This window comes from Sylvia atricapilla, chromosome 3, assembly GCF_009819655.1.
Source record: "Sylvia atricapilla isolate bSylAtr1 chromosome 3, bSylAtr1.pri, whole genome shotgun sequence".
Taxonomy (NCBI): Eukaryota; Metazoa; Chordata; class Aves; order Passeriformes; family Sylviidae; genus Sylvia; species Sylvia atricapilla.
Window position 1 is genome coordinate 98642392 of NC_089142.1, and position 24827 is coordinate 98667218.

Genomic DNA, 24827 nt, shown 5'->3' on the forward strand with positions numbered 1-24827 from the left:
AGTGTAATAAATGTAACCTCTTGATTTTAATAATGTATGGAAACTTGTAAGGAATAAAGCACAAAAAATAATAATGAAAATACCTTTCCTCAGATGACTCTAGTCTTTGAAGACCATGCAGTAATCCAGTTTTATCACTGGATCCCAAAATGCTGTATTTAATTGAAAAGCAAGACTGGCAGAAAACCTCCATGGTTTAAGGCATTGAGCTGGGAAACAGCCTCTGCTGCTTTCCATCTTAGTTTTCTCTGGAAGGTTCTGGGTGGAGCAGTTTCACTGTGTGGGGTTAATGAAGGTGCCCATGACTGTGTAATATTTGATGACTTCTTGCTCCATCCTCTTCTTTGTTCTTTGTTACCATATAAGAAATGGAGGTTTATTAGGAATTCTTAAAAGATGGGCAGTTGTTGTTTTGTCTCAAAGCATAAGTGCTGTGGTGTTCTCGTCTTTATTCAAATTAGGATCTGTTTGCATTCATGTCCTTGACACTTGCTCACACCTCACACTATCTGTTCTGTACGTAGGATTTCTTTGGTCTTCAGGTATTAGTGTGAAGGTTTTTCATTTGCTTTTGGGTTTTTCATTTGCTTTTGACTCTTGTGCACCCTGTAGCAGCCTGTGGCCCTGAGTTGTTTTATGGATGGCTCCAACTGTAGCCACTTTAAATCAAAAGGTTCAGTCATGCTTCCCTAACTGGACTGCCACCTGTTCCCTTGTAATTGGCACTGGCATTCCTGCAGCTGACTCGTTCATCTTTTCTTGTGGAGTTTATCATGCTTAAACAATCAAGGGTGTCATGTTGGATAGTAAATAATCCAGAAAAACTCAGCAGTTGCCAAAAGGGGCACTCCATACCTCCTACTTTTTTTTTTTTTTTTTTTTTTTTTTTTTTTTTTTTTTTTTTTTTTGGTCTCACAGCTAAAGATCAGTTTGATTTGGCTTGTTCACCTGATGAAAACTAGTCCATAAAAAAGTGAGGAAACTCGTCATCAAAAATTAATCCTTTTGCTCCTCTGCAGCTGGTCCACAAGCTGCTGTTATCATGAGCATCCTAAGTGCAGGTCAACAAATACCAGAAGCCAGGGTTTGTTCAGGTGTAATAACTTGGGTTTGCTTTCTCTTGGTGCTTTGACTGTTTTAGAGATTATGCCAATTGATTTATGCTGTGAGTTAGATTGCCAAACTTGCTACAGGAGGATAGAAGGGATATCTGCCTGTCCTTGGATTGGAATACTGAATCTGTGAAATGGAGCTGTGCACTACTATTCTCAATAAACCTGCTACTTTCCTGACAAATTTGCTGTGAAAATGCTTTTTAAATATTTTTAGCTCCTACAGAAAACAGACAATGAAAATTTTATGAAAAAGACTATATGCATGGAAATAAACATTGGGAAAACAAAAAATATTTCTCTGACAAAGATTTTGGGAGATGCTTCTTGTTTCATGAGCTGTCCTCATGTCACTTTTGTCTCTACGGTTCCTTGAGGGTAAGAGACTGCTTAGTCCATCAAGATTGCAGTGGGGTTTGAGGTGGGAAAGGATTTGCTGTGTTGAATATTCAAAATTCAACTTTGCTGTTACATACTCTGTTTTCTTTCTTCTATAAACATGCGTGTTTAAAAGTTGGGAACACTTTATTGTTCTGTGAAGTAGTGTGTTACTATAAGGTGAGAATTTCCCCTTTTTATGCCAGTTCCTCTTCTGTGGAGTTGTTTAATTCGTTAAGGGTAATCATTTTGTTATTCCTTAACTGTGAAAGAGGAGGAGAGGGGAATCAAGTCTAAAGAGTGCTGTTACATAAAACTAGTTTGAGTGGCAGTTCTTGGTAATAATTAAAAAGTTCTTTGTTCTTATTTGGGAAATACTTTATTTGGGAAAAAGAAAGTAATGTTTTATTTTCCTTGTCTGTCACGTGGCTAGTGGCTGTTAGTATGTAATACACCCAGGCTGAGGAATGGGAAATAAGAGACACCTGGTGCTGGTTTGAACTGTGGCTGGGGTGATTGTGGAGGTGTAGTTTGGATGAACAGGTGTATGAAAGTTTCTTTAGAATCTAGACAGGAGTAATCCTTCTTGTTTTAAACATTCTGATGTTTCCAGGACCTGGGTTTAGTAGAGCCAGGGCTGGTCTGCCGAGGGAATGTGGAGTAGTCCCAGCTGTGATGTGAACCCTTCGCAGGAGGTGGTGACAGGAGATGTCTGTGTCCCTGCTGCAGGGCATGGATGGCCTTCAGTCTTACCTGGAGGGGAAGAGTGGGAGCCCAGGCAAGCTGTGGTCACCTCCTGCCTGCAGAGATGCTCCTGCAGATCCCCCTCTGTACTCCTGTGAAACACAGCTCACAGCCTACGGCTCTTGGCCGTGGGAAGGGTGCTGGTTCCATGATTTGTGCTGTCAGCCTTGCCTTGTAAATGAAAGAAAGATGATTCCTTTTCTTCTCTCTTCATTGCAGGGAGTTTCTGTGCCTGCCTCACAGTCCTGCACTTCCTGGTTAGTGCTGGCTGGAGGAGGCCAGGCAGAGCTCTGCTGGTGTGGTGCTGCTTTATTTGCATGTTCTTCTGCACGATGCCAATTACTCCCTTCCCTCAGGGTTTAAAAATACTGCTGTTGCAGCAGTCTGCTTTAGGAGCAAAGTCTTAATTGCATCAAGTGGTACTTTGCTGACAAGAATTAAGACCAAATATTGTAATTTTTTTCTGAAGAACTGTCGTCTTTATTTTGCTTGATATGTTTAGGTCAGAAAGTTACTAAGCACCTCTGCAAAAACAGTGAATTATTGGTAACATCAGGCATAAGTATCATAACATAAGTATCTTGGGAGTTAAAAAACCCAATGTTATTTTAACTGCTTTTCCTGATAATCCTGTTCTGATTTTTATTCTGATCTTATTAGCTTGCCTTGTAGTCAATACATACAGCTTTCAAATCTTTGCTTGGTTTTTATAAAAAATAGTTACTTAGTGCCTGGTACCCTGATAGAATCCCAGGGCTTTAATTTTCTCTCTAGCCTTTGACATAATACTCAAATAGTGTATTCAGAAATTCATGTAGGGTGGTAGAGTCTGTTGCTTCTCTGATCTATATGAATTTTATGTTATATTAATATAACTGATATAGAGGATTGTGCACTGTGTTCATTTGGAAGACTGCATTTATTTGAATTACAAAATTTATCTGTTCATGGACTGTCCTGAAGTTAGAAATACCCATTATTGTTATCATGGTAGGATGGTTTAGGGCCTAATTAGGAAAACTAGAAAAGGCATGAGACAGATATTTGAATGTTGCTTTCTCTTGCATTGCTTAATATTGCAGGTTTAACAGGAGGGAGCTGTTGCCGTGATCTTTTTCAGCATTCTGATGTTTACATTTTTGTACTGGAGTTTCTCACGGGTTGTAACATAAACAAAGTGGATGTTTTTGCATTCCTCTCTGGAGGAAGGACAACTGATGGACTTCTAGATTGACCAGTGGGGTCAAAAAAGTGTCAACTTCATGGCCCAGTCTCTGATCAAACTCCAAAAACTATTTAAACCCTAATCCCAAATAAATGTTCTTTTTTGCTCACACAGCCTGACAGTGTGAGTGTAGTTCTTTTGTGTCCATCTGGAGACAGGGAGCCTGATCTGTCCAGTTGCTTAGTAGCACACTCTGTACCCAGAGCCCTGGGAAGTGTGTGCAGTTTGATTACTGTGACTCTCCTACAGTCTAAAGCTGCTCCTCAAACCTTGGATTCTTTATTACACGGGATTATACTTCAACAGGGCTGTCAAAAATAGGGTATTCATGGTCTCTTCAAATTACACTTAAGATTAAAAAACAATAGCAGCGGGTTTCAAAGAGCTGCACTGTTGTAATGGAGTGAAAGCCACTTGTCAGTGCGAAATACATTCTGAGGGCTGCAGATACCTGCCTGCAGATCCCTCGGTTTAGTTCATTTAATACTTGAGGGAGAGAGTATGGCAGGTAGAAGAGCAGTGGGTAGCTGCACTACCTCACGTTCTCGTGGTGACAGTGCTGCTTTCTGCCAGCGTGGAAGTGTTGGTGGGACTGGGGATTGAGGGCACAATTTTCTAGCCAGTTTAGGCAGGCATCAGGACACAGCTGGGCTTGTCCACAGCTGGCAGGGCCACCCCAGGGTGACATAGTTCAGGGGAGCCACAGGTGAAAAGCAAACACAGCCACAGCAAATGAAGACGTGTATTTAGGGTGGGGGCTGCAGCTGGGAGCTGCAGTGAGCATCACCCTCAGTGTCAAGCTGAGGTGCCACAGCTGCCTTTCCCACACTGCCAGGTTTTGTTCCTCCTTGTTTCATGGTTTGTGTAAAGAGCAGGATAGCTTTCCAGCTCTACCACTGAGCCAGGTCATGTTGTTCTCTCTGGCTTTTTTGTTTTGGCAGAGGGGAAGTTTTGAAAATCTGTTTAAGTCTAGAACTGTGAATGGTTGCAAAATCTTTTAAGAAGCTAGGGAGATCATCAGAATCCAAGGAATGCTGTCTTCTTAGTGGAATGACAGTAAGGCATTGTCTTTGTAAGAACACAGACATTACAGGTGAACTTTGAAATGCATCCCCCTGGGGCTCTTAGTTCCTGGTTTGCTGTTTCTGTTAATCTACTGTATTATGCAGTATCTTCTCATTTGTTAAATGCCTGTAATTTCTCGTCCCTCACATAAAACAGTAATGCACTTCATATTCTGAGTTGAGGAAGGGTATACACTGTTGTACTTCTTCACTGTCATCTTCAAAGTTTTCTTCTCTAAGCAATTTTCTTTTAGTTTAGCTCTTTGGGGGTGTTTAGGTTGTGGCAGTGGTGTTCAGGGTGGGAGGCTCTCAAGTAATTTGATAATACAGAAACATTCATAGCATGTTTACTGAGGAAACAGAACGAACTTTGTGCTCTCATGGCAGGAGGAAACAATGACAAGGTTGCACTGTTTGGGTGAGGGCCAGTGGAAAAGAGATCTTGAGCCATTTAGCATGGAGGGGAGTCCCTGTGAAGCTTCAGGCTGCTCTTTTTTTGACAGACAGTAGGAAGAAGTCTTGACTACCTGGTCACAGACCTCTCAGCTTGGAATTGCCTGGGTTGTCTGCCTCTGAATTAGACCCTCGTGTGTCTATTCCAGTTTGGGAGAGCTGGAGGAGAGCTTGCTCAGGTAAACAGCTTGTGATCCTCAGACCCAAGATTTTGGACCCTGAATGATACTGTATGGCCAAATTGGTACATTTTCATTAAAACAGCAGTAAGATTTTGACCCCTTGCTTGGGATATTCTGTGTCATATGTAAGAAGTGTGTACAACTCACCCAGAAAGCAACATTCTGAGTTCTTGGTGAATCAAAAACCTGGATTCAAATCTAGTTTCTTCCAAGTACTGGAAGAACTGGTGCCTGTGGTGAGTCCCTTCCGAGGCTGTTCCTGTGGCTTGGGTAAATGTTGCCATCAGCTGGAGACTTGCTACCAGAAACTAGAGCAATTCCTGGCTGTGCAAAGGCTCCAGTATGAGCTGAGTGGGGACTGAGATCACTGATCCTAAGCCTATGATGTATGACTAAAATAAAATGGCTTTTGATGGTATTAGTCTCTCTAAAGCTGCTGGTTCTTTATTCCTCAGAGTTCATGTTAAATTTTTTTCTAATTGTTTGTGAAGACGGCTCTAGTTTCATAAAAAAGTCTTTTGTGCATAACTAAGCACTTCCAAAAGCATGCGTGGGTTGCCTAGCTATTTTGCATTGTTATTTCTTTCTGCTTGTCTGAGAAATTTTGTATGTTATTTTTATAAACGCATGCAACAGCTCTGATTGTCTGAGGCACAATGACCTGGGATGGTCAGTGTGATTTTTATGCTGCTGTCTGATGAATCACTAAAGTAATTCTCAGTATCAGGGTTCAGATTTCTGATTTTGGCTCCCATGTGCCAATCTTGGGTGTCTGCCTTAATACTTCAAAGCCTGTAAAGCTTACTGAAGTCCTTTGGCATGAAAAGAGCTTTGTAAATGAAAGGTCTTTACTGCTTACCTGAGACAGCAAACTGGATTATGGCTGATTTTTGGGAGAGAGATGATTGTCTAGGGAACGACTTGGTCACCAGCAGAGGTTTATAAAGGGAGCTTAGCACAGTGCCTTGCTTATTTCTGGTTGGAAAAAAATGCCAATATTTATCAACTACAGCAACTTGCTGTGATCTGGGCTTCCTCCAGGGTGTTAAAATACCATGTGCCTTGTGTGAAAAAGAAAACCCAATTAGAACAGGTAAGGTGGTGGGTATCGTTTTACATGTCTAGGTTAATTGTGTCCAGGGAGGATTTGCTTTGGCTACATTGGATTAAGAAGAGATCTAAGTTTGAAAGAAAGCTGAAGGAAACAAAATAATGGTCTGTGAGGTGTTTTTCCACTTTCCTTGGTATAAAGACAAAATGAAATTAAACTGATACAGCTTTGCATATTCTGAACTTGTGGTGAGATGAAAGTCTCAGTACATTTTAAAGCAGTCCTTAATATGCTGCTTTTGTAAGTGGTATTTCTTGATTAAAATTCTGCATAATCAAATAGAACAGTTGGACAGGAAAGTTGGTCTTAATCTGCAGTCAAAGAAATCCTCTATCAGGCAGAGAATACAAATGTATGCTTTTCAGAAGACTCATCTGTTAGATAGGGGAGTTACAAACTTTAAAGTCTTCTTAAAAGTAAGTCAGCTTCTCCTGTAAGAGTGCAGTTTTAATTTATTTCAGTGTTAACACTTTTTTCCTTGTGTTGTGTGGAATTTTTAGTTAGTACAGTTTTTCTAAAAACATCTATGAGTAATTGGGATTTAAAGTCACCACCCTGAAGTAGTAACTAAATGTATATTACTCATTATTAAGTATGTATTAGTGATTATGTGTGGATCCTAGTTTAATGAAATGACTAAAAAACCTCAGAGTCCTTTTTCGGAGCAAAGGGAGTTGTTTTCTTTCCTGCATGCACAGAGGTGCAGAGCTGTCCAGGGTTTTGTAGGATGTTGGTGGAAGAGAGAAGAGAGTTTTAGGTGCTTTTTAACTAATTTTATTGCACACTGGATTTTTTTGGTTGTTTTTTTGTTTGTTTGTTTTTGTGCTGGCCAATCCTGCTCAGGCATTATAAATACTCTGTTCCTCCTAACTGTGGTCTGTTATTTAAGTCTGTTAGTTATTGTTTCTAGACACGGAATTCTTTCTTCATAAGATCTATATGGAAATCTGGGATGGTTGATATTTCCTGTTAACTTGAGCTTTGATATTTAGCTGTGTAAAAACCTAGAAATATAATTAAACCCTCCTGACAACATCTGTGTTGAGACACCTTAAAAAGATGATGAAAAATGCTGTATAGGTGTAGCAAGGGAAGAAGCACTCTCTCCTGATGTCAAATGTGATGTAAACATCAGTGGAATGGAGGCAGTGTGTTGAGGCTTGGGAAAGTGTGTGACATGTATTAGACTGAAAACAGATTTTTGTTGTCTTTTTCCATGTGTGTGTGGTACGTAGGCCTCTTGTCAGTAGCTGGTTCAAGAGATGCCTCTTATTATCAGTAAAACCAGAGAAAGGATGGCATTTTGGGGCTGGATTCTGAAATATCCAGCAGAAGCTTGGAAATGAGTGGGATTTTTTCCTCTCTGTCTCCCAGAGCACACTAAGCCTAATGATACTTGTTAGTGCACAGAATTTAAAGCTGGTCAACAGCCATAGTTAGGCATAACAGGAATAAAAGGTGCTACTGTTTCCAAATTCAAGAGGAGCACTTGTGTTGATTTTCAGTTACATTAGCTGCAGTCTTGTTTGCTGTTTTTGCGATTTTATTTGCAAATTTAACTAACTGTCTTGAAACAGAGATTACCTTTATGTTCTGCTGTGGTTTCACTACTTAAAATTGTTTCTGTTATCTTGACTGTGCTACCTTAGATCTGTGGTGGAAATTTTTGCCCTATTTTCTGTTCCTTTTGGTTGTGTGGCAAAAATGAGTTATCTAATGTTGTCAGCTGTTCTTCAGTTACACTTTTTTTGATTTTTAAAATTTGTTTCTTTTCATATTTCATTTTTTTCCCCTCAGCTGAACTTTACATTAAAAACAACCTGTCATTTGATTTCATTATTACTTGTGAGCATTATTCATGACTTCTGGTTGCATTACCTTTCTATTCAGCAACCTTGTATGTATTCTTACCAACAGGAAATTGTTATGCAAAATGTGGCATGAACACAAACCTGTCAGATGTATCTTCGTGGCTGGCAAATGTAGGGAGGAAGATAGAGCAGTACCAGGAAGGTCATGAAATGTTAGTCTAATTATCATGGTTTTGGCAGAGGAAAATTGTTCGTGCTGCTCTGAGAACTCTTTGAACTTGTCATTGTGGACAAAAGAGGAGGGGAAAAAATAAATTAGAGCTTTCAAAACGCCTTTGACAGGTCTTATCCAAGAGGCTGTTGAACAAGCTGAGGGAGTCGTAGGATGAAAGTGAAGGGTTTGTTTGTGCAAAAGGCACAAGTGGGGAAAAAATATCTAGATGCTGGTAAAGATAAGCTCAAGACTACAGAAGCTGTGCTTGAGATGCTCTTGAATGACTTATAGCAGCTCTGCAAAATTTAGTAAGTTTTCAGAAGTGATTCTGTGCATATATCCATATGCTAGGATTACTGATTTTCTAAGGAGCTCTTGGAAGAGAATTTAAGTTCTCTGACTTTAAACATAAGCCATGAGAAGGCAAGATAGACTCTGATGTTGATGGTGAACTTGAATTTTGCACATTCTTGCGTGTGTGAAATTAGTCATCAAAATAAGAAAAAAAAATTATACTTGAAATTTCTAAGTAGACATCATGGAGTAGTCAGTAGTTTAAGCAGGTTGGATAAACCCAGAAAACTCTTGTTTCCTGCTGTAGGCAGGAGTAGTATTTATCTGGATTAAAAGTCACTTTGGTAATGGATAAACATGCCAAATGTGTCTTGCTTTTTTAAGTGAAGGAGTATTAGGATTTTTTGAAGTGAAGTAAGGTGGCTTTAAACAAGAAATTAATGCTATTTTCCTCATAATAAAACTTGAAGGTATTTGCAACTAGCTCCTCTTTGCAGATTGATGGTGTGGTGGTATTTTGATAATGGAGAAATAATAAATAAGTTTACAAATCTTGCATAATACCTGGCAAGTGAGAGGATGTAACATCTTCTGTGTATGTCATGACCATAACTGCTGAAGACCAAGGAAGGTAACAGTAGGAATACATGGGTCTGCTAAATGGAGAAGTTTACAGTAAATCCTGTTTTGTTTTTGCCAAAATAATAATTTCCAGAATGCAGGACTAAAAACGACCAAGCTGCTGGATTCCTGTGGGGAGGTTCACGTTGGCAAGTTGGTTCCTTCTCTAATCTCTTAGGGGGAAAGGAGGACATCTGATTAGTAGGCTTGCATTTAGGCTGTTGTATCAGGTGTCTTTAGTTTGCTTCAGTTCTTATTCCTTTTTTCCCTAAATATTTAAACAGTATCTAGTCTTTAAAAGCTGTGTTTAGGCAGCAGTTGCTGCTGGAGAAGAGTTTATGATGTGAGTCCCAAGTGAGGTCTGCTTGGTAAATTGAAGGGATTTGTAATAAACATGGCAATGTATCTGCTGTGACAAGATCATGTAATTCTTGTTATCCTCCAAACCATTTGACAGAAGTCTGAAAGCTAGAAATCGTGCTCAGAAACACCAGCAGGGATCAGAATGGAAAATTGCCTGGCTTTTATGATGTTTCTCATACAAATCTTGTTCTGTGTTCTTGCAGTTGGTCTCTTCAGTATACTCCTGTCTACTTCAGACAAACTGTGTGTACATGCTGAAGCTTTAATGCTTCATTTGGAAGTAAAGCACTCTTATGTGTCAGTAATGTCAATCTCTGAATTTGTGTATTAAGGCTGTAGTTGAATGGCTAAACATAGAGGTAGGATCCTTCTCTCAGCTTTTTCATTGGGTTGTTTTTTTTGGTATAATACAGAGGATTCACTGGAGTGTGGGGCTAGAATACTTTTTGAAACAGGACATTCCTTTGGAATTTTTTGTGTACAGAAATGTACCACTACATGTCCAGGGCTCTTACCTCTTGCATTGCTTTAGCCAAAGCCTTTGTTTCCCGAGTTTTGTTGCCAATTAATTACCTGGGCAGCGGACTGTGTTAACCCTTGTGTACTGCTGCCAGTGTCTGGCACTCTGCAGAGCACTGCAGTGTGTAATGTAGAGATTACTGCTGTCAGAATGACAAAAAAATTGTCGTTTCCAATGCAGTTTGCAAACACAGATGTTACTGTTATTGAAACAAATGCATTTTTCTGCCAGTAAGCAAACCAGCAGGAGTGATGTGGTGAAAGCTGTCCTTTCTTTGCTTGCGTGTCTCTAGATAAAATTAACTTCTCTACTGAAGCAAAGATACTGATAGATATTATTAACCAGAAGTCAGTGCAGTATGTAATATGTGGAGGTCTCTGAAGGAGGCAGAGCTCTTCCTTGATATTCTGAAAGTGTGATCAAAGAACACTGACCTCCCCAGCATTCCAAAATTAACGTTATCTGACTTCTTTTTTTGATTGCAAATGCAAAGTGTGTGGAGATGGCAGTATTAACTGATGCAAAACCCCCAAAAAGTGTATGAAAATTTGCTCACATTCTAGTGGAGAAATGCAATTTAATGCTCTGTCACTTCTTATTGAGATTTATGCTTGTTGAAAGCAGGCATAACAATATTTATTTCATTATTTAAAACCTCCCATACCTAAAATTAAAACAAAACAAAACCCAAACAAAAAAAAAAAAACCCAACAAAGTACCAAACCAAAATGTCAGGGAGCAATAGGAGGGCAAGCTGGGAATCAGTGATGGCATGGCTGGCAAGCAGTACCCTCGTTGATAAGAATGCAGTCCCCCATTGTCTGCCTTGTGGCAAACAGTCGTTTGGAAGTAGTTGGCATGGATCTACAGAGGGAAAATCATGGCTAGCTAACCCAATAACCTTCTACAATAAATAGAGTAGGAGGCTGGATAAGGGAAGAGCAGAAAATGTTGCTTATTGTGACTTGAGCTGTCACTGTCTCCTGTTACATGTCACAAAGTAGGGACTAGATCAGTGCAGCATGGTGCACTGAAAACTCAGGCAGCTGCCTGGCTCAGGGGCATGAAGTCCCCATGGAGGTCAGTCACTAGGGCTGTGTTCCAGGGGACCATCCTTGGGGACACCCAGACTGTGCCTGGGCACTATCCAGGGCAGCTGGCTTTAGCTGTGCCCCTGCTTTGAGCAGAGGTTGTAGTAGTCAGTGCACAGAGGTGCCTTCCAGTCATAAGGATTCCCATCCTGTGGGGTTGCACAGCTGCACAGTATCCATGTTGGCATTGACCACAGGGAGCTAAACTCTGCCAGCAGTGGGGGGTTTTCCCTGCTTAATACCTCTTCTTCCACAGACTACTGGAAGACTTTTTTGCTAGTGAAGAGAAAAGATTAATCTCAAAGTCAATTCTGAGTCAGCTTTACCTGCAAGATATATGTTGGCATTTGCATTTGGAACAATTGCACTCCAGTGCTGTTCGTTAGAAACCCTGCCTGTTGAAAACTACAGAAGCTTGACACAGGTTAAATCTCCTTCCTTTCTCAGCTCGTGTGTTGACTTATTTTCGTTTGGGTTTTTTTTACCCGGGAAGGTGGCCAGTGGATTCAGCCATAGAGAAAGTACAGCTCAAAACTGTCAGATAACTGGTGACACAGAAGGATTACAGATCATGCCATGCTAATCATGGTTATGAATTTCTTCTGTAGGCTGAATTTGGTTGAAGCTTTTGTGATGGATCCAGAACTACGTCAGTGCCTTCAAGAAGATCTGTTACGTCGCTTTCCAGACCTCAACCGGCTGGCAAAGAAATTTCAGCGACAAGCAGCAAACTTACAGGACTGTTACCGAATGTACCAGGCTATCAATCAACTGCCTAATGTTGTACAAGCACTAGAAAAACATGAAGGTAATGCTACCCCCATCTACTCTCAGTGTTTTGGAGTATACTGATGATGCAAAGAAATAGAGCATAGATTTCCAAAGATTGCTTTTTTCCTGTGTGCTTTTGTTGCAAGAATAAAGGTTAAACACATTTGAATTTTGAATGAGCTGAAATTCCAAAATGCCAGTCAGATACTTAATAATATTCATAGCCAAATATTTGCAGGAAAATGTGTTCCTATTAGTGTGTAGCTGGGATGCTTGAACTGTTGGGTGATGGTGTGGGGAATCTTTGACATAGACTTCTCTCTCGGAATTCCTGATCAGCCGTGTGCGTATTGTGACCTTACAAACAAGATACAATACATTTATACAATAGTGTTGTCATCCACTTGGGTTGTAATTAAACACAAAATCCCCCCAGTTTAAGTATTCATGGTATAACTTAAATGGCTTTTTTTAAAATCGTAATGCTCCTGTATTTGGTACAAGTAACATGGCAGGATTTCTTCCAGTCCTCATTAGTAGGAAGCATAGTGCTGTGACAAGCAAGTCTAGAAAGTACAAAAGCTGCTATTTTTTTTTCTTTTTCTGCATATTACCAGGAAAATGCAGAATAAGATCAGCATAACAAGGGGGTGATTCAATTTAGCAATAGCAGTTCTAACCTTCCAAAAAGCTCATTTCTGTAGAAGCCCATTAATTTGTTAGAAATTCCCTTTGCGTAAAGCAAGCACCAAACCTTACAAACAAATGTTGTTTGAAATGGTATGGTTACAAAAATTCTTTCCTCTATTTGAGTAGAAAATAAAGCTACCCAGTGTCTTATACTTTTCTGTAGTACAATTTCAAAATTTCAAGTAAAGAAACTTATACAGTATTAATCTTAAATAAATTTTTGGTTATTGTCTGCATTATTTCCAAGAGCAGTTAATATCTGATACTGTGAAGGAACTGACAGATGTAGCTCTTTTGTTTGTTTTTGTTCTTAAAGAGCTGTGCCATTTTTCAGCTGCCTCAGTCGTGTCCATTTAGCTTTTCCAAACAGACTCTGCTTGTTTTAGCCTTGACATGGAGCTCTTGGAGTCCCATCCTATACTAAGGTGTTCAGAATGCTGGCTTCCTGTCTTTACTTCTTTTTATATTAGTTGCCATTTGGATTAACAGAGTTCCTCTGTCATAACATTGGGGTAGGAAAACAATTCCATTTTTAGAGTTTTGAGGAGCAAGCTGTGTAAGGCAAACTGCTAAGCTCACCATATGGAAAAGTTAATAGACTGCAAAAGGTTCTTCCTGTTCTACACATGAATCACTTGGACTTAGTAGGGCAATCACCAGCAGTATATTAAAGATAGTTTAAAATAGGTGGTGTGTTATTTTCATTTTTCTTTGTACTTGTACCTCCTGTTCCAAATACGTGAATGGTGTGGTGATTTTCAATGTACGTGAGTGATTCAGGCTGGATCTGGTAATTTTTCTGTTTCTGACTGTACAGAATGTTTGAACTCATCAAGGGATGGAAAGTCAGATTTTTGACAATTCTGAGAATGTGCCAGTTTCAGAACTCCCTTGCCTATGAGTGTCTATGTGGATATAGACCAACTGTGGGGATCTAGAACAACCAGAAAGTCATCAGCTGTGAATGCCTTTCCCTCAGTATGAAGCACTGCTTTGTTGTAATCCTTGTTTTTTATGGATGGTGAAGCCCATCATAGAGGAGAAGAGGGGTGATGAGTGAAGATGACTTTTTTCTGGTTTACCCATAAGGAGTCTGCATAAGATGAGAAAAGACGCTGGGTCATCAAATCATTTTGCTTTAGCTGGCAAAAGGGAGCAGTTGTTTATTACTCAGATTGCTGGGGCATGAAATTCGGCTCCTTACAAGATTTCTGTCTTCAAGAAGCTGCTGAAGCATCTTCCTTCCCATCTCAAACAAACACTCTTTAAGTCTGTAAATAGCAGATTATAGGAATTGTGTGCTGGGTTTCAGGTGTATTTTTACTGTACGCTATGCAGTGACCTGAATACTCCTTACTGCTTGTTTCAGTCCTGCTCTTTCCCAGACTGTTGCACTGGTGTGTTATAGCAGTGTTGTGATCAGACTTGGCTCTTTCCCATCCTTTGTCCTATCCAACTGATTATTCTCATTATTCACAGTGGAAACACACTTATCTATCAGCGTGTCATCATCTTATGCAATGTTACATTTTACTTCATTTCTGTTAGCCTAGTTTTCAAGGTGTTGATCTATTTCTGATTTATCTTATTTTAATATAATCTACTGGTATCTTCGATATTGTATATTTTAGTGACATTTATAAGCAACCTTCTTTTGTGCATTAATAGGAATTCACACATCTTAAAAAGATAAATGCTTCTGTGAGCCCTGGAGGAACTGATGTCCTTTCAGCTTGTTCATCTTTTGCAAGTGGGTGATGTCCCCTTTATCTGCGCTCTGGTCGTGGCATAAATCACAGATCTTGCACCTTGGCACGTCCTGTGACACCATGCTCAATGCTTTAGAACAGCCCAGATTAGGTCTGCAGAGTCCCCTTTGTCTCAGGCATTCAGTATTTCAGACAGATGTTGCACTATATGGATATTATCAGCCTGTAGTTAATCTATACTATGTTTTATCCCAATTTTAATTGTTCTTTTTCCTTTTATCCCAGTTTGCACTGCACTATCAAAATGACTAGTGCACTTTGTAATCTAGATTTGTCTGTTTTGCCTGGACAGAGTAGTGTCATTTTGCTGCCAAACTGTGTGTTTCAAGTCTGAAGATGAGTGTTTTATTTTTATTGTCAGACAACATTTTTAAACATTCTTAATAGTCAAGTCTTTAACATGTGCAATAAACACTGGTCTGTGCTTCAGTAAGTAAATTATGGTTTAAATTAAAAACTGCACCTGGGCACAGATAGGCTTTGTGATCAATATGCATCCCTGCTTTTGATAGTACATAGCTCTATTAGTCTTTCTCTCAGTGGTTAGTTTCCATCCTAATAATGATGTTGAGTAGGTGCAAAAGAGGATTTTTTTTTTACTATGCATCTTTTCTATGAGTTTATGAATACAGGTGCAAGACATGCTTAATTTACAATTTTTCAGTGATGTTTCTTGCTCATATTCTCATAATGCCAGGTGTTTTAAGAAAAGCATATGCATGTAACTTTTGTAAATCCTCATTATTCTCTGACTCCACTGTTTTACTTCCTTCAAGTGCTGGATACTGAGTTTAAAGTTGCACTAAAAGTGCAAATAAATTTTGCAGTGTATCATTTTGACCTGTATGTAAATACATTCGTATTTTATTTAATTAATAAATCAATAGATTCTAACTTTTGAATGTGACGTCTTCCTGTGGTGTCTGAGATGAACCCTTCAAGCTTAAATAATGAAGTGGCATCGTGATACTTCCCTACTTAGTCCTTTCAAAATAAGAAATTAAAATTGCTACTTCAAGTCCAAGCACAATCGTTTCTCATTGATTCAAGAATCCTGAAGATCATTTCACTGTGTGTGCCATGTATTCCTTTAGCTGGAGCCCTGGGAGCTGCTAAGCTCAGTCTGAAGGATGGACATGAAACTACTTCTGCTCTTCAGTCTCTTCCTTCTTCGTCGACTGCTTTTATTTTATAGGTTGGTTTAGATGTGTCTTTTTACAGGAGGGAAGGAACCAAGATATTAAGAGAGCAAGCATGAAATTTGGAATTAAAAACAATCTTTATTTCATGTCTCTTGGTTTTGAAGATTTTTAAGTCAGCAGTAGACTCTATTTTTGCAAGTTCAGTCATCTCAACAATATGCATTTTTTTTCTCTGTTAAGAGATATTAGTTTAGAGCTTTCACTTTAGAAGTTTGAGGAATTGGGAAACAAAAAGGCACAGTAGAAAAAGAAATCAAACCTTTTCTTTCTGCTTCAACTGAGAGGTGACAGAGTCACTTGGGTAATCTTTTCCTCACTCTGTAACTTCTATGCATTTCTGTTGTAATTTTACTATAAATTTCTGTGGCAATTTTGCTATAAATTTCTATGATAGATTTTCTTAAGGGAGACTGGGACTATTTCTTAGTCTGGCAAGAAATTGAGAGGCTCTGGAATAGCCAGAGCTTAATTCTGTATTTCTCTGCATAATGTGCAAAACCTTGCCTGTAAACCTTAGAGGCAAGCACCATAGTTTTATACATAATTCAGTGGGTATAAGCTCATAGTATTGGATTCATTTTGAGTCATTTTTTTGTAAATCATGTAGTCAATAATGCTAATCTTTCTGTGATTAAATCATAACTTGAAGTGGCTGCAAAGATGTAAACATGCATTTACTGACAGAATGTTTCCACAGCTGGCTGCTGCATATAGGTGCTTGTTTGTAGCTTATGTGTACCTGAAGAAAATTGACAAAATTGGCAGTATCTGTGGCTGTTAACTGTGAACTGCTCTTCGTGTTCAGTGCTTTTGGTGTTCCATGGACTTCCAGCCAATATGTGTTCTATGCAGTTTGACTTGGTGCTACAGAAATTTTGAAGGCTTCCTGTCTAGTGAAGTGACTGTAAAGATCTGGTTATAGTATGTGGTCTTTTTTTGTGGAAAACAAAAGCAGTTGTTTTTTGTGGAAAACTTCAGTTGCTATGTCCATATTATAATTACCAAATATTCCCAGTATTAGGGAGTATTTTATTAAGAAGATTTAAAAACTGTGAGTATAGATGATAAGACCTACATTTTTTTCAGAAGGCATGTCAACTTTTTATGTGCAAGAATTGGTAATATTCAGACAGGAGGTTTGCTTTTATATTGTTGTTTGTAGTTTTACTCATAGTAGAAGGAAATTAATACCCCAGTTATGAACAAAGATGACAGAATAGGTACAAGATTAATCAGAATGTAGATGGGATAATGCCAATTGTAGAAGACATGTGTTTCAGTGAAATAGTCATTGCTCATCTTTGTAAAAATTGACCAACTAAGCAGTTGTGTTGTTTACCCAGTTATTATCTTAGGTAAGTGAATTCTGGTAAATTTGTGGGGGTTTGTGAATTACAGTTTTCCTTGTTTGTTTGTAACAGGAACTCACCAGATGTTGTTGTTGGCTGTATTTATAACACCTCTTACTGATATCTGCTCTGACTTCTCAAAGTTTTTGGAGATGATAGAAACAACACTGGACATGGAAAAGGTATGAAGTGTTGTGTGGGCAGGGTTTACTCAGCAGTTAAAGTTTCTTACTGAGCTTTGCAATCTACTCCATATGCACTAAATTTAATTGATCGTCTATCTATATGAAGTAGCTAGTGATAATTTTGCTGTGAAATACATGAAGAATGTTATTAGGGTACTCAAGAGGATATTCACTCACTATCTGAAATTATCTAGCCAGTGAAAAAATGCTTTGGGTGCATTGGTGGTGTGGACCTGAAACTATTTTTTAAAGATGTCACCCATATTAAAAGTGGAGAAGTAATTTTGTCATTTCTCTACTTCTTTGTGTTTTCAAAGTTACAGTCACATGTTTCAAATCTAGAATGTAACCAGAGTATGCTTATTACTTGGGGAGTCTTTTAGAATCTTCCTTTTTTTTTATTAACCAGATATTGAGATTATCCTGAGTGAAGGTCTCAGCTGACTGTAGAAATAAGAAAACTACCTAAGCATGTGCCAGATGTGGTAGTAAGGGCCATTTGTTGAACTTGTGAAAACTAGAGTGGCTTTAAAGTTTTGAACACACGTACTTTTCTCTGAAGGAAGGAGCACTGTGTTTTCTTTCTTTGTATTGTGTTGTGCATCCATCAACTGCATTTTACTGTTTATGGAAAGAATTGTTTGATTGACATGTTGCTGCAATTTGTGATGTATGGTAATGAAGAAATTTATAGCTTTATACCAGTTACAGACCATCTGTTGATGCAGTTTGTGTGCCCTGGGACTCTGTTTTCTTTAAAACTAACAGCTGTTTAAGCCTTCACCCTTCATAGTCCAGCTCTTCAAATTTCTTTTCAGGTTCCACTTTAAAAATGTTTTGTTGTCCTTCTAAACAGAATAACAAGTCAGTTATTTTTAGTCAAATCCCACAGAATCTGGCATGTTGGATTTGGTTTTTCTCCCCCCTGCAAGGTAAAATGTCTACAGATAAGCCAGCACTGGTGGTTGTTGTCCCTGTGAATATTAGAATTTGAACTTTGACTTGAAATTCCTCTTGGATTTTGAGGGAGTTCAAATAAAATACGCAGTTCTATTCTGAGTGCAATTGAAGGATAGGTTGTCATAGCAACTAAATTATGTCAATAATCCATTCTAATATAAAAAGAAACATCTAAGTTCAAAAAGCGTGGGATATGGTTATTCATTTACCTAGCTGTAATGAAAGTTGAGAAATTGTCACTTCCATTCCTATTCACCACAGAATTGTAAGGGGCCTTTGAAAAACCATCTACTTCAACCTCCTCCTCAAGTCAGGGCAACATCAAAGTTTGGTGGTGCTTTTGGTACATAGCCACCTGGCAGTGGAAGCACAGGAAAGAGAGAGAAAAGAAGATGAAATACAACATGCTTCATCCTTGCCTCTGAGAATGTTAAGCTTAGAAGGAACCATATCTACTTTTTAACTCAAGAGCTAGGTTGAAATGGGTAGGATTTTTGCTGATACTGTGTAGGTTCCTTCCCAAACCTCCAGAGTCTCTTTTGGGGCAGAAATTACTGTTTCAGAAACTTCAGTTTCCACAGGCTTCTTCTTTTGAAACACCCCATGCTTTTACACTGTTTTGATTAGCTGCCTAAGTCCAGGGTAGCAGACAGATTATGTACATGACAGTTTCATTCTCTCTGACTTCCCTCTTTGCCCTTCCTACTGCTCAGGTATTTGTTTGCAAATAAATGTGCAGACAGCTCCATTTCAGCAGAAAGGAGTCTGTTAAATTGGTATATTTTGCTTCTATGAAGTATATTATCTGAGAAAACAAGTATTTGAGATGTATTTGTTTTGCAGTTGAACCAGACACCAACCATCACAAACAACATTGCATGACAGCATTATGTATATGTAAAAATTGAATGAATCATTAGGTTAATTCATTTCACTGTGTATGATCAGGGAGGTGATATTTTTTATTGCCTATGTTCTTAAAAATTTTCCTTGTTATTTTTCTCTAGGTGGAGAATCATGAATTTCTTGTCAAGGCTTCTTTTGATCCTAATTTAACAGAATTAAGAGAGAAGATGAATGAACTGGAAGAAAAAATGCAGTCCTTACTAAAGACTGCAGCCAAAGAGCTAGGTAGGGTTTGGAACTGTATTTGGTTCATGTCTCCTTTGTAAAATGTTTTGCAGTCAGGTTATGAAAAGTGGTATAAAGGAGTTAAAGGGTTAAAGTATGTTTGCACTATTATACTATTGAGCTGGGGTGACTTTGGTCATTGCACTACAGGCTGTTGAAAACACAAGGATTTTTGGTTTGTAACTTGGCCTTTGGGTTTGTTTTTTTTAAACAGCATTCCAAAATATTTCAGAAATTATCATATATGTTGCAGAATCCATTTTGTAGAACTGTAACTCATCAAACTCTGGGCTAAATCTAATTCTATTTTACATTCTTTGAGGACCTATACTGAGACTTTTTTTTCCCCTTCTGTGCATTATCCTGAGTGTCCGTGCAGTTTTCTTTTGATGTTCCTTGCAAAATGTAATTCTTAAGCAAATGAGACATTTAAAGAGTTGATTATCCTATGCAGAAAATTCCGTGTGCAGCTGATGAGTCGGGCACTGAAAGAGCAACTTTCAGAAAAAGCCACCAACTTTTAATCCAAATAAGGCAAGAAAAATTTGCAACACTATACTTTCTTTGGGTTACACCTTTAAGAGCTTGCACTTTTTTTTGTCTTGGTATTTTTAGTGTAAAGATGATACCTGGATGAGAAGAAGGAAAGCCAAGATTGTGTGCAAGCTGTGCTAACAGCAGCAATGCAGAGTGTCCTTGCATTTTGCACCTGCCTGGAGAATTCATAGCAATACAGTTATTGTGAGCCTGATTTGAATATGCAGTTTGAGATCATTTTTAAGTAAGAATAGAGAATGGATCCATATATTTCTGTTTGGTCTGGGTTTATCTCATACCTGTACAGAACCAAAGCAAGTCTAGTGAGTTAGGTCGTGTAAGTGAGGCTAACTTAGTGAGCAGGAATAGCACAGGCTACAGGATTTGTGATAATACAGCTGGTTTCTTTTTCTTTCTTTTTATCTGAAAGGTTTGGAAGCTGGGAAAAGTATCAAACTGGAGACAAATTCACAGTTTGGACATCACTTTAGGATAACTTGTAAGGAGGAAAAAGCTCTCCGTAACAATTCAAAATATACAGTCATTGATACACAGAAGAATGGTGTCAAATTTACTAACAGGTATGAGATGATTTTGGTAGTTTTTTAAGCCTGTTCTAAAAGTGATAGAATTGTTCCTTTATAATTATGCTGATAAACAGGAATCCCTATGTCTTGAATGGCAAAATCTCACCTTTTTAATTGGCTCACAAATTGAAATATTGAGCAGGACTGGCATAGAGTTTATGTTAAAAGCTGCATTCCCCATTTACACTGCCAACTGTTACCTATTTTTGGTCCTTTGACTTGGGCTAATTTCTCTGTTTTAGCTGAAGCAAGTATCATACATAATTGCTTTTGCTGTGAATGTTTATACAGACACAAGCTGCAGTAGGGAAAGCGCTATTTATGTTTATCACCAAATGTGACATGCAAAATTTTGTTGGTGATTACCTTTTTTTCCCCCTTTGTTCCAAATCCTCTCTAATTTCTGTTAGTCCTCTGTATTTTAATTCTGTGGCTCTTTTGTTTGAGCTGTTAAAAACGTAATTTTTCAGGCTAATTGCATTGAGGCTGTTTCAGTGTGTCGTTGTCTGGACAGCAGTTCTGACACAGATCAGCTGAAAAGTCTATTTTTTTTGTTGTGGTTGAATTTTAGCTCTTTTAGAGCATTTTAGCAGGAGCAAGGGCTGCATCAGTCATCAGATGTTTCTCTGTTCCTTCAGAGTTTTTATACAAACAAAGTAGGAAGTTGCATGTGCAGAATTGGGTAATAACTTAGGTTGAAGGCTACTTCTTATGCCTCACTTGTAGCAGATGTACCTTGGAAATTAGCTCCTATCTCAGGCTTAGATGGGGTAGCCCAAAGCTTTGCCCAGGTGCCCATCCTCTAAGTATCCTTCACAGCCTCGTGGGGCACAAGTTCCAGTGCTGAATTACTATTGGTGAAAACTTTGCTAGTCAGATCTAATCAGAATTTTCCTCACAGAAACTTGGGATCTTAGGATTGCACTTTTGCTCTGCACCTCCAAGGAGAGTCTGTTGCCTCTTCCCTCCAGGCTGACCTCAGATTCCCTCAGCTTGGGCAGGCATCTCTCTCAGCCTTGTCCTTGTGTGCTGCATGCTCCTGCTCTGTATCTTTGTGGTGACCATCTGCTCCAGGCTCAATGTTGGGAGGACAAAACCCAAAATCAAAGGTGTTGTCTCAGGAATTCTGAATAGGGGGGAAGAATGACTTCTTCAGTGTGCTGGGTCCACTCTAGATAGGGCAGCCAGCGTGGACTTTGCCTTCTCTACCTCAGGGGCACACTGCTGGCTTGTGTTCAACTTCGTGTCCACTGGGTGTGATGGTGCAGTGACTGGTTTTGTTTATCACTCATTTCCACAGTTACCAATCCTTATCTTTGAAGAGGAGGGCAAACATATTGGTTTACACCAGCCAATATGGTGGTGTATTTTGCAACAAGTTACTTAAATGAACAAAGTGTAAACCTTAATTGCATTTTGTTCTAACCTTTACTCAGAGGGTATTTTTTAAAAACATCCCTGAAATGTGAAACAGTTCTTAGTGGTTCTAAATATGTTGTGAATCTAAATGCATGGTGAAGTTAGGCTTTTCTGTAACTGAGAAGATGTACTTAGAACCTGTACTGTGTCATCTGTTACTTTCCCTTAGTGAAGCAGCCCATGCATCACTAATAAAAAAGACTTCTCTGTGCTTAGTTAACTTATAGTTGCTTCTGTAGGTGGTACTAGAAGCACAAGACTGACTTCTGCCTATAGTGTGGGCATACCACTTGGGTGTGTTTCTTACTCAGTCTTGCAGACTCTTGTTCTTTGTTTAGGAGACAAGCTTGAGAAGAATAAAAACTTGTTTAAACTCTTGTCTTTATTTCAGCTTACCGTAGTTTGAAGATCAGAACCTGTTTGTAGTGGCAGTAATTAACTTAGATTTTTACTAAATGGAACAAGTCAATGCCTTCAGATCTGATTAGCCTGTTATAGGACTCTGGGCTAATTACACAGTTGCTTAGCAGCAAAATGTAGCAAAATCACCAGAAATTCAGTTTTAAGACTCAGTCCTTACCACACAGCAGCTCTCTAACAATCATAGAAGTTTTTAAGAGTCATGTGTTGATGCTAAAATTTCTGGTTTGGCCCTTATGTGTGATCTTAAACTTGGAATTAATATTGTGGTTGTCTTGGTGTGGATGAATTGCAGGTCAGTTGCTTTGTGGTCTTTGTGCTGAACCTTGCTGTTAAAACAGGTGGGGACACCTAGTATTGACTCAGATGAGGAGGCCAAAAGTTTGGCATTGTAGGTGAAGGCAGAACATCACAGCTTCTAAATACTCTCGTTTTGTTCACAGCAAACTGAGCACCATCAATGATGAATATATAAGGAACAGGGAAGAGTATGAAGAGGCTCAGGATGCAATTGTTAAGGAAATCATTAACATTGCTTCAGGTGAATATGCCACTGTTGATGTGTGTCACAGTCTGGAGTGCTGGGAGGACTTGCTGTTTCTTTGAGGGTCTTTTACAGAGATAAACTAATATTGCCCAAAGAATTAGTGTGAAAAGTGAGGTGTGGCTTTCAGACAGCTGTTGAAAGTTTGGAATATGAATTGTCTTCTGTTGCTAGACCCTTTCCTGGCATTGCTGCAGATGTGCAGTGATGAGGTGTGTGCAGATGCTAATCCTACCATAGGAATAAAAATAAGGCCATAAAGGCCACATCTGTGCTCCCCCTACCTCCCTGACTCTGGGCATCTTCACCCAAACAGCAGAAGAGGTAAAGGACAGCAGAGAACTGAAAGAGTGGGACCTGAGGTCTAAGAGCATTGATGTGCAATATAAGATCAAGTTAGCCATTGCTTATTTGCAAGTAAAAACTCTTGGTTTTCTAAGTTATTTCCATATATTTTGCTCCAAGTTTCCCTGCTTACAGGGCATTCTTTATAATCCTTCAACAAAAGCAGAAGAGACACCGGGGAACTTGGGCTGTAGACTTCAGTCTCTTGTCCCTTTCACTGGAGAAAACCAAACACCAAAAGTTAAAAAGCTTGTACTGATGATGCTGGGCCATCTAGCCTGGTGTCACAGGCACTGTATCTGACAGACCTCTCCCTGCCACCATTCACACAAACACAGATGGCTGCTGTTTGAACTGTCTGTGCTGTGTCTCTGGTATCTTTGCTTGCATGAGCATCAGGATGCAGTGTATTATTTAGGAAGGAAACTTACTGCATTTCCAGCTGAGGGAAAACAATCAACATGTCCTCACCTCCTTTTCTTGATCTGAAGAAGTCTCCTTGGTATTCAAGGCATGGAAACTTCAGTATTGCATCCTAGGCTCTCCCAGGAGGTGGCTTTCATCTTGAAGAAAATAGTTACTGCAGATGAATTAACTTGATGGACTCAGCATAGGCTGCAAGGTACCTCTCAGCAAGAGCAGAAGAATAGCTAATGGCATTGAATCTGTGTCTCCTCAATGCAAACCAGGTTATGCAGAGCCCATGCAGACGATGAATGATGTGATAGCTCAGCTGGATGCCATTGTCAGCTTTGCCCACGTGTCCAACGGAGCCCCGGTGCCCTACGTCCGGCCTGTCATTCTGGAGAAGGGACAAGGCAGGATAGTGCTGAAAGGGGCCAGGCATCCCTGCATCGAAGTGCAGGATGAGGTGGCCTTCATCCCTAATGACATTACATTTGAGAAGGGCAAGCAGATGTTCCACATTATTACTGGTAAATATTTCCGTTCTCTTTTTCGTTTGTTATTTACTTTGTAAATGTCTCGAGTATTTCCAATAATGATGTCTTTTTGAAAAAGGAAAAACAAACCAGCAAAGCAAGTCAGCAACCTGATAAATTTCTGTCAAAACAATTTTTCTCATCAAGGGCAAGCAGCTACTGAGTTACTCACCTTTCTGCACGGGGAATAAGACTTAGCTCTGGAAAAGAAGGGAGGGTATTTGTAAGCTATTATTTATTGCTGTTACTGATTATATTTTTTTAAAGAAGTGTCCACAACGTTCATGTGAAACATTACCTTTGACTGTGAATATTCTACATGTTTCTGTACTTATAGGCATATTTCTCATCATCCAAACTAATAGTAATGGAATTGGTTATTGTGATTTTAGTTGTAGTGCACTGTTTGGAGAAGGTGATCACTAATTTATAAAGAGTAGTTTGTGAAGAGAGGCTGCTGGGACAGTAGAAAATAAGAAATTAGTCCTTCCTTAAAGTAATGCCTTAGTGAATGTAATTCCATAAGCCAGGCAACCTCAGCAGCTGGAAAGCCTGACCCTGCCAAAGGGATTTGGAAAATTCCACTAGGCATCAACTGTACTGTAGCCACATTTTTGTAGGCAAGATTTTAAGCAGCCTCTTTGTTAGTGTTTTCTTTGTGAAGTATTAAAGTTGATTTTAAATTCAAAACATGATTCAATGACTGTACCATTTTTTACCCTTTTCTCTGGTGTAATTAAGATAATTTTACTACACACAAAAACATTTTTAGTGTTTATAAATTTAATTGAATC

General features: G+C 39.0%; 1 protein-coding gene across 1 annotated transcript in view; it reads left to right on the top strand.

Moving 5' to 3' along the window:
- Positions 1-24827, top strand: part of MSH2 (mutS homolog 2) — a 45182-nt gene that overhangs the window by 12808 nt on the left and 7547 nt on the right. The window contains exons 7-12 of the mRNA XM_066316337.1: positions 11792-11991; positions 17037-17146; positions 19117-19240; positions 20208-20358; positions 22647-22744; positions 23782-24027. Coding sequence (XP_066172434.1) covers positions 11792-11991; positions 17037-17146; positions 19117-19240; positions 20208-20358; positions 22647-22744; positions 23782-24027 — 929 coding nt within the window. The remainder of the gene's footprint in view (positions 1-11791; positions 11992-17036; positions 17147-19116; positions 19241-20207; positions 20359-22646; positions 22745-23781; positions 24028-24827) is intronic.